At 47.6% G+C, this 9367-nt stretch overlaps 1 protein-coding gene across 1 annotated transcript; it reads left to right on the top strand.

Annotated features, from left to right (window-relative positions):
- The first annotated feature begins 4566 nt into the window (after positions 1–4566).
- Positions 4567–8148, top strand: LOC131301658 (uncharacterized). Its single transcript, XM_058328036.1, has 2 exons — positions 4567–5151; positions 7325–8148. The coding sequence occupies exons 1-2, from the start codon at positions 4990–4992 to the stop codon at positions 7628–7630; spliced, it is 468 nt and encodes a 155-aa protein (XP_058184019.1). The 5' UTR covers positions 4567–4989; the 3' UTR covers positions 7631–8148.
- The last annotated feature ends 1219 nt before the right edge of the window (positions 8149–9367 follow it).

Below are 9367 nucleotides of genomic sequence, written 5' to 3'. Positions count from 1 at the left end.
TGTGGGGTGAAGGAAAGAGCAAGAGGTACAGAAGAGACAAATGCAGCGTGTCTCTTGTTTCTTTTTGCGGGGCTAACGTCTGGCTTTTTCCGGACCGAATGGGTGAGGTCACCTTTTCTCTGGGGAAGAATGTTCTCATTCCTCAAATTCAGTGCTCACACACTCTCTCTCCAGAAAAAGTCAGCTCTATCAAATCAGGAGGAATGTTAAGGGTATTTATAGGGCGCTTAGGCCTAGGTCAGGCCCAAGATGGTGCTCCTAAACCCCAACACGTGTCCCTCCTACAGCTCTGGTCTTGGGGAAACTCGTCCTCCCACAGACTCTTTTCCGCAGGAGAGCTCGATTCCCGGCGACACAATCTCCATCCCAAGCCACCAAGCCATAAGAAACTCCCCCATTCCCACTAGAGCAAGGTTGCAACCTGTGGCGATCGTGGTCCCGTCGTGGAGCTCCTCTCGGACCCTGCCTTGTGGCCCGGATAAAACTTTAGGGACTCTTTGATTGTCAAACATCAGCGACTCGCGGGGCTTCATCCATAGCCCTCCGCTGCTAAAGCTGTCTTGGGGCCCACTCTCCTCTTCCCGCAGAGCAAACGGACTTCCGCGGGGGCTGCCCCTACCGTGAATATTTTCCGCGAGTGTTTCCCTCCATTCTTATACACGTGTCTCCCTTCGATTGATCGGTCAACTATTCTTCTTTAGGTCAAGGTTTGACGAAGGATTCTCTTCCACATGGACCATATTGCCACGTATTCGTTGCTAATTGGTGGGTCAAACAGTCTCCTTTGGTCAAGGATTAATAATTTTGACTGCGCCTAAATATGCCCCCCCGCGCGTGTACGGCGGGTGTATATCGTCCGCGTGCGCATTTTATTCTGTGCAAATTTCCATAGATAATCACAGGTCGTTCCGCGAAACGACAAGTTTCTTGCCCGTTGGTGGCGCCTCTCCATGTATTGAGATGACCCTTGGTGTCTCATCACCATTAATGCTCATTAATGGGCTTGCTATATAAAGCCTCTATTTTTCATTCCTTCTCACCTACCATTCAACCCTCAGTCAAAAGCTCTCTCGCTCTCAACCTTTCTCTGCAATCAACAGCTCTCTTCTCTTTTTCTTCCACTCTGCAAAATCTTATTCTTTCTCCATTCCAAGCATCCATGGTAGCGCGTATTCTTGTCATCGAAGAGCCCGTCCCGGGCGCGGAGCAATAGTTGAGGGCTCACTATCTGTAGGCCGTTGGGACCCATTTTGGGCCCTTGCGGAGTTCTACTCTGCCGTGGGGCACCCTTAGCCAACCCAATATTCTTCACAAGTCCCGTTGAACTAGGGCAAGCGGAACTTGTCAACCCATCCTCCATCATCTGCCTCCACATGGAATGTGGAGATTTTCGTCACTCGGAGTGTCGCTTTGGGGCCCCGACTTCTCCACCCACTAACTGGCCGGAGTGGGTTGATAAAGTCTTCAGTGATCCCGGCTGGAAGTAGCTCCACCTTGGCACTGGTACCCTTGACACCGTGAAGTTATCGCGAAGTCTGAATATTCCGCGGCATGGGGTGTCACTCAAGAATTTGGAGCACGTATTCTCGCATTGGAGCATCGACAGGCATTCCTTTGTCTGGGCTTGAGGGGAGAGCGGTATTTCCTTGGAGGACGTAGATCCTCACTCGTCTCTCTCTTCGCGAGGTTGATCCCTTCAATCTGGACAACCTTTCCTTCGTCGACCAGCAAAACATCGCGGAATTGAGGAGGTTGGGTAAATTAGCCCAATTTGGTCTTCTGTTTATCGCCCAAAGTACTCGCAAGGACTCCGCGGCAAATGCTAAGAAGGCTCCTTAGCCAAGCTTGATCCACTTTTTCTTCAAGGACTTCTAGCCCGCGAAGTCGGTGATTCATGTAGAAGCGCGGGACTTCATTGAGGGTCCCCACTACCATCAATGTCTCTACATGGCGGGTTTCTTCGCTTTATTCCTCTCCTACTTTGTTCTCCTCGACTATCCATTGGATCACCCTTCTCCAGCGGTCTTTCCGCTTGCCGTCCTCTTGGCCCGCGGGGTGTCCATTGCACTGGCTCCCTCGTTCTTGGGGTCAATTCGCTGTCAGTTGGACCTAGTTCACACCAACCTCATGAGGTCTCTTGGGAGGCGTGACCATCTCTCCATGGCCCACACCAGCTTCTTGATCATGTATTTCTACGAGCACTTTCCTATCATTGCCCCAGTTCTACAAACCTTCCCAGCGTCTGCCAACTGGTCCCGCGCAGAACGGTGGTATGGGACCAGTAGCGACGCCTCTTGGTACAAGGCTTGCAATGTTGACGTAAACTTCATCCCGCGCCCCTATAGTCCTGCTTCTCCCGGGGTGGTTGGCATAGGCCAATGGCTCCTTCTAATCCGCGCCTCCGTCTCGGCCCCGAGTGGTGGGGACTCCATTGCGCGGGCGGTTATCAGTGCCACCCTTATTGCAATCCTAGGATGGCTTCCATGCCTCTCCAACAAGGCTACCAGCGTGACCCTCTACCGCCCGGACCGCTTCGCCAGGCAGTTGGGATTTGATCAAAGAGTTCCGGGGGCTGTTTCGCCGATGCCTTCCTTTGTCAACTCCCAGCTTCGATTTAGGCAGGTGAACATCATTGATATCCTGTAGCAGCACAAGCATTCAACCATACCCACTAGGGACAATGTTGAGCGGTATACCACGGAATTTCGCCAATTTTGGTAGTGGAATCTGGACTCCTTTTTGACTTTTGTGCATGGAAAACACAAACATTCCAGAAGGGTCCAAGATCAAGCAGCAAGACACTTCACTGCGGGCGGTTGCAGAATCTCGCGGGGCTGATTGGCACTGTAGGTGGGCCGTGGCTGATGCACAGCCCATAAACAGGGGTTTCCCGCCGGTGCCTCCTCCCGTGGCCCCAGTAGCTGCTCGACGTGCCGCGGCGCGGGGTCCCCGACCCTGACGGAACCATCACAACCGTCTTCTTATCAAGTACCCCCGGCGGGGGGTGGTCAACGCCGAAAGCGTCTCCGTAGGTTATGCCTTTCCACCTTTTCTTTAGCATGTTCAATCGACTTTGTTTCATCTTCGCTATTCTAATATTCCCTTTTCGTGATTCTAATTCTATTTCAGCACCGGGACTAGGACGCCAGCACCTTTGTGGAGTTCGAGCCGCTTATGACTCTCGCGGCGGAGGAAATTGGCGATGCCACGGGAGCGGAGGAGACGGAGGGTACGACGAGGAAGGAGACAAAAGAAACTACCTTGGCCACTCTCGCCAAGCATCGCCGCCTCGAGGGTATGCCCCTTTTCACTCTGTTTGTCATCCTTGTTGCTTCTTTCAAATTTCTAACACTTGAAATTTTATTGGCTTTTTTGTGAACAACCGTGATACAGGAGGACTCCGAGGAGGAGGGGGGAGGAGGTGATGTTGATGACGCTAATGATGTTGATGATGATGATGGCGGGGACAACATACCCATCAGCGCCCTTTTGGAAGCCAAACGGGCCCAGTCTTCCGTTCCCGCGGCCGTTGATGTTGCCGTTGTGGACATTCCTGATTCCTCGAAGGAAGCAAGGGGAGCGGGGCTCGTTCAGCCTCCTACGGAACCGATCCCTTACCCACATTCAGAGCTAAAGTCCTCCACGGTGCAGGAGTTATGTTCAGTCCTGATATGCCTTCATTTGTGGACCTTAGAGGGGACCCCAACACGATTTCTTCCGAGTCTTCTTCTTCCTCCGAAGAATCTCAAATTTCATCAATTATTCTATTGATTGAGACCCCTCTCCTTCTCATGCTGACTTCTGACATCTGCGAGCCCCTCCGCCAGTAGATTCCAGCGAATCTGTTGGCCAAGACGATATTGTTGGGGAATCGGTCATGGCAGCGGCTGTGCAGCACCTAAGGGAAGAGGAGGAGGACGACATCGAAGAACTTCCTCGCTTCACCATGGCAGGACTCTCCGCGGGCCAGCATGGGACTGGGTCAACCTCCACTCCTTCGGGTTCTCAACAACATTCTTCAACTAGCACCCTGGTCCGCTCGACTGACAGTTTCTTCGGTAGGGTTGTTGGCGGTTCTCCGGGTTGTTCTAACGCTTCCATCCTATGAGGCTCCGGACCCACCGCGGGTGGAGATGCGGCTGAGGACGCAACCAGCCCTCACTCTCCTGCGTGCTCCACTTCTCAGACTCTCTCTCCCCGTCCATCTGCGAGACGCACACCTCCTCCACTGACTCAGCCTTTAATTCTCTCTAGAGACCAACTGTAACAACCCGAATCCTTAAGCACCACAATATTAAAAAGTCCTCAATTTGTCTTTTATTCCAAAAACTATATAATTTACAACTATCGATCTCTAAAGTAAATTAACAACCACCTACTCTCCTAGCAACTCGGATAAGCCCGCACCACCGGCACCTGACCCGCTAACCAACCTCCAAGTTGGAGTCCAAAGGACCCTAAGAATGTGTGAGACATAATAACGTGAACAATATCAACACTAAAATAACTACACAACATCAACCATCACGTATAACACCGACCACGAATATAACATATTCCACATACAAGAACACGTTGTAGGAGTTGAGAGCTTCTCTCTCTAAGTACTCCTCCACAATTTCCTGTCCGCATTTACCAGATAGAGGTATCAATGCTCTATTTGGGTTTCATGAATTAACAGATTTCGGATAAAGGGGATTTGTGCATTTTACTCAGTCCACTCCATAAACTGATTTACGCAATTGGATAAAGGGGATCTTTAAAACCCACCAATTTCCACACCAGCTCCGGTGACCCAGTCACGGCGGAAGCTTCATTCGGCAAACCCAATCACGGACTATAGCTTCTGCATCTTTAGACGATTCGATCAGAGGTAGCTCTATTTAGCAAACCCAGTCACGGTCTACACCAGATTCGACTTGCTTCTCAAAGAGCTCGACTGGAATCGAAAATCCAAAATCAGTAAGGGTGCTACAATTTCTAGCTCTTATGGGTTGTTTTTCCAGCTCTTGTGGGTGGCCTTTTCTCCGAATAACTTCATATCGGAGGACGGTGCTCGTCCATTCCTTCATCAGATCCACTCCACGGCTACTCTGTTGGGGTTCACGGCGGAGAATGGTGGCCTACCAGACATGCCAGATGGGAGAAAAGGTCAGTCATGACCGTAGCTCTAATTACAGCAGTAAGGTCAGACATCTGTGTAATGGGCAGTCTTAATTGGCTATAATTTATTACAATTTGTAGATTCGTATTGAGTAACTCGATGGGCAGTCATCTGTTTAGGCTAAGATCGGGGTTAAGGCGCTTGTATTGTGCAAGGAAGACATTGTGCTTCCATTATCATAAGGGCCAGCTTGCAACTAGTGGCCCCATCTGATTTTAGGTATTTAAATTGAGACATTCTATAAAACACCTAAATGTGTATATTCTAGCCGTGGTGATGTAGGCCTGTTCGGCCGAATGGTATTCTAACTATGGACCCATTCTGTGCTTTCTAGTTCAGTGGTCGTACACTGGCAAGGAAGACAAAATTGTGGTTCCTTTTTGCCCTATCCCGGGGCTCAAATGTTGTGCAACTTGTTGTGGAGCTTTTAAAATCCTTGATTCTTTGATTCACTGGCCTGGTTCTTTAGCGTAGTGTGGTGTGGCTAGGGCTATCATCAACTAGATTGGTGGTTGTTCACTGATTGAAAGGGATAGCTTTGTGGGTTGTCATTGACTAGATTGGTGGTTGTGCACTGATCGAAAAGGGCAGCTTGGTTTCACCTGTGGTTTGAGTGGCCTCTTTTTGTGGCTCCTCTTTCTGTCCCTTTTTTAGATTATAGCGAGCCTATGGGATTAGCTTGAGGGTGTAGTAGTCTGGATGAAATGAGTTTGGTGTGCAGGGTGCTTGGGAAGGTAGCCTTGTCGGATGCCGACATCTCTAGATCGAGCCTCTTCTCGATGGTTAGTCCCTCTGTAGTAGCTATTCTGTTAGAAGTGGATGCTATGCTTGTCACTCTGGGTTCGATTGGAGTATTAGTTTCGTGGTTTGCATATCCCATCTCTGGAATCTATGGTGATTGGTTGTTGGCTGAGGGCGGGTTATTTTTTTGACGAGCTTTTGGGCTTGGATGAGGGAGTATTAGGCCAGATGGAATGGGCGTGGTGTGCAGGGTGGGACCCCCTGTCGAATGCTGACATCTCTGGTTTGATTCTCTTCTTCATGCCTTGTTCCTTTGTTGTATCTATTTAGCCATCCCTTGAAGCCGATTTACAATGCTGCTACTAGTTCTCAGTAATGGTTATCATTTGGTCATTTTTGACCGTGACTATTTATTTTATTTCCTAGCCTGGCGGGATGTATCAGGTAGTAGTTAGCTTTCATGATATTCTACTCGTATCACTTCATATCATACCCCGTTGTAATATCCTTCTACTTAGTTGGATAGTGCAACGGGGGTATGATCTCAACACACATAGCACTTTTGTTATTTTCTTAATCTACCCTACTCTCCATGCGGGTTGTGCATGGGTTAACACCATTTTTTCAATCTTCTTTTTTTCCTTTTCTTTTCCTCCTGGGGCATGCCCCTTGTAGGTTGTACATTTGGTTAACCTCTTTTAATTTCAAGCTAATTTACCAAAAAAAAAAAAACATATTCCACCTAAATGGAACCAAATATCTTGTCCTCCTCAATATATGACGGGTGACGTACCACCTCACTAGCCTCACCACAACCCATTGGCCAACTTGTCTTTTGGCATAGCTTATTAGCCTAGTCACCCTGTCACACACCAAATAGTTCCACGACATATAGTCACCACACAAAACACAACCAGCAAGAACTCATCATTAATATTATACAAGAAATATGTATCTCACACTCACCCTCAAATCGCCTTGAATATTGCACCTAAGTTCATCTCCGAAAGTCTCTGCTATAGTTTCGGTTTCTCTTCTTTCAGTTCCCTTTACTGTTTTCCTTTTGTTCTTGACTTTATATTCATTCATACAATTGCTAAGCAACCTACACCGATCACTAGCAGCACACACACACTCCCAACAAGAGCTCCACGTGCACCTCCTTGCCAAACATATCAACTCTTATATCTATTCATTATTGTTTCATAAAAGTTACCACAAGACAAGTCAAACCCAACTCTTCATACTCACTAATGACAGAATAGGTTTTGTTATAAGAAATAGCTCTTTTTTTCTTTTTCTTTTTTAAGTACAAGGTATTACACCGACAACTGGAGGTAAATGAAGAACCTTTTGGGCCCTACCTCCATTACTGATTCAGATTTGAATCTCTTATTTAAAGACATGATTTTCACACAGATTGATGATATCTTGGGAGGCCAGGGGAGTGCTGCTCTTGGAGACTACGCTTTGGATTTAGAGATGGGGGAACAGAATAGAGATATAGTGGAGTCTAAAGAGCAGACCTCTCCCCAACCAAGCCCTATCGCAGACCGTGGGAAAGGGCCAGTGAATAATGAAGTGGAAGTGCCCATCTGCCTTTTTCCCACGGTCTACCCAATTGAGGAAGTCTATCACCCACTCCTCAATGCCATCGCTCGGGCCCATCGGGAATCTTTTTCCATTTTAATCCGCGGTCTCTCCGACTCGGGTCAATACTTCTGAGAGACCTCCACGACTACTGATGCCTTGGGCGCAGTTGCGCTTCGATGAGTTTTCCCTTGCCATGGAGGTAGCTATGCAGGAGCTGATGCAGGACCTGGCGGATCTAGGCTTTGACTTGGGCTGGTTGAGTGTGAGGGGTTCCGCGCTCAGAGTAGAGAGGGAGCGAGTAGCTCTGCAGCCTAAAATCCAAAGCCTTTTCGCCCAAGTGGAGTTTGCCAAGCAACACTTGACGGATCTAGAGGCCATGCTTGCCCAAGCTAGGCAGCATGATGCGGAGCTGGCTGCCGCGATGCTGAACCTTGCGAACCCTAACCCCAACGAGCTTGTCTTCGAGGAATTGGCATCTTAGGCCCTCCTCTTTTTCTATTTATTTCTTTTTATTGTACCACATGTATCATTATTCCATTTCATGAATAATAATGGTGGTCTTCGGTGGACATCCATGTCTTAATTGCCAGTACTAGCTTCTCTTTATTTGCCTCAATTAATAATTGCTAATCCATTCGAGATTTTTGACTCACGGGTTATAATTTGACTGCCTTTGACTTGCATGATTTCTAATTGCTAATTATAAATCCATAGGCCATGTTCTGGCCACTTCTGACTCAATATTATCTCTGATTGATAACCGTTAAGTTTTAAATTCGCGAGTCATGTTCTGACCACCTCTGGCTTAACATTATCTCTAATTGATGATCATTAGCTTTGTACTTGCGGGTCATGTTTTGACCACTCTTGACTTAACATTATCTCTAATTGATAACCATTATGTCTAAATCCGCAGGTCATGTTTTGACCACTTCTGACTTAACATTATCTCTAATTGATAACCGTTAAGTCAACTCTTGTGAACGTCCGTTGGGCAACTTTTGTGAAAGTTCGTTTTCTTAGCAAGACTCAATAATTTGCAAAATATTGTCCGAGATGTTCTCTCCATGCAACCCATTTCTTGAAGTAATACGTAATCAAATAGACAAGGCAAAAGACAAAGCGTTCTGACATTTCATTAACACCTCTGGGTAAAAAACCCACTAATTTTTGCTACATCAATTCGAAATGTCCCAAATGTCCCACAGCTGAATAAACTTCTTTTAATTGAATTCTAAAATAATATCGATAGTAAACAAGTGAAAATATCTCATAATGACAAACTGCCACCACTCTTTCTACGGGGTAAAACTTCTTGATGTACTTAGAATTGACCGCTCTTGTTCTGAACCCGTCTTCTACGCGAGCTAGATGATAATACCTTCTCTCGGAAGCATTAATCACTTCATAAGGCCCCTCCCATCTGGGCGTGAACTTCGGAGTCTTCAAATCTCTCATAACTGCTGTAGTCGCTTTCCAAACCAAATCTCCAATCTTGAAAGTCCGCGGAACCACACCCTTGTTATAGTAGCATGCCACGGATTTCTAGTGCTTTTCGTGAGCAAGGGCTGCGGTGACCCTTCTCTCTTCCAATGCTTCCAAATCTGCCGTTCTTCCCTCCGCGGAGCTCTCCATTGTGAGGAGCATCCTCGCGGAAGGAATGCTTAGCTCCGCGGGCAGGATTGTCTCTGCTCCATAAACTAAACTGAAAGGGTTTGCACGGGTGGACTTTCTCTTTGAAGTTCGATAGGCCCAAAGGGCTATTGACAAATGATCCGCCCAAGTTCCACCAAGCTTGTCCAACAGCTTGCTCAGGATCTGTATGAGGGTTTTGTTCGTCGCTTCTGCTTGCCCATTGCCCTGCGGGTA

Source organism: Rhododendron vialii, chromosome 9a, assembly GCF_030253575.1.
Source record: "Rhododendron vialii isolate Sample 1 chromosome 9a, ASM3025357v1".
Classification (NCBI taxonomy): domain Eukaryota; kingdom Viridiplantae; phylum Streptophyta; class Magnoliopsida; order Ericales; family Ericaceae; genus Rhododendron; species Rhododendron vialii.
Note: the sequence above shows the minus strand (reverse complement) of the source record. Positions and strands in the feature narration are given on the sequence as shown.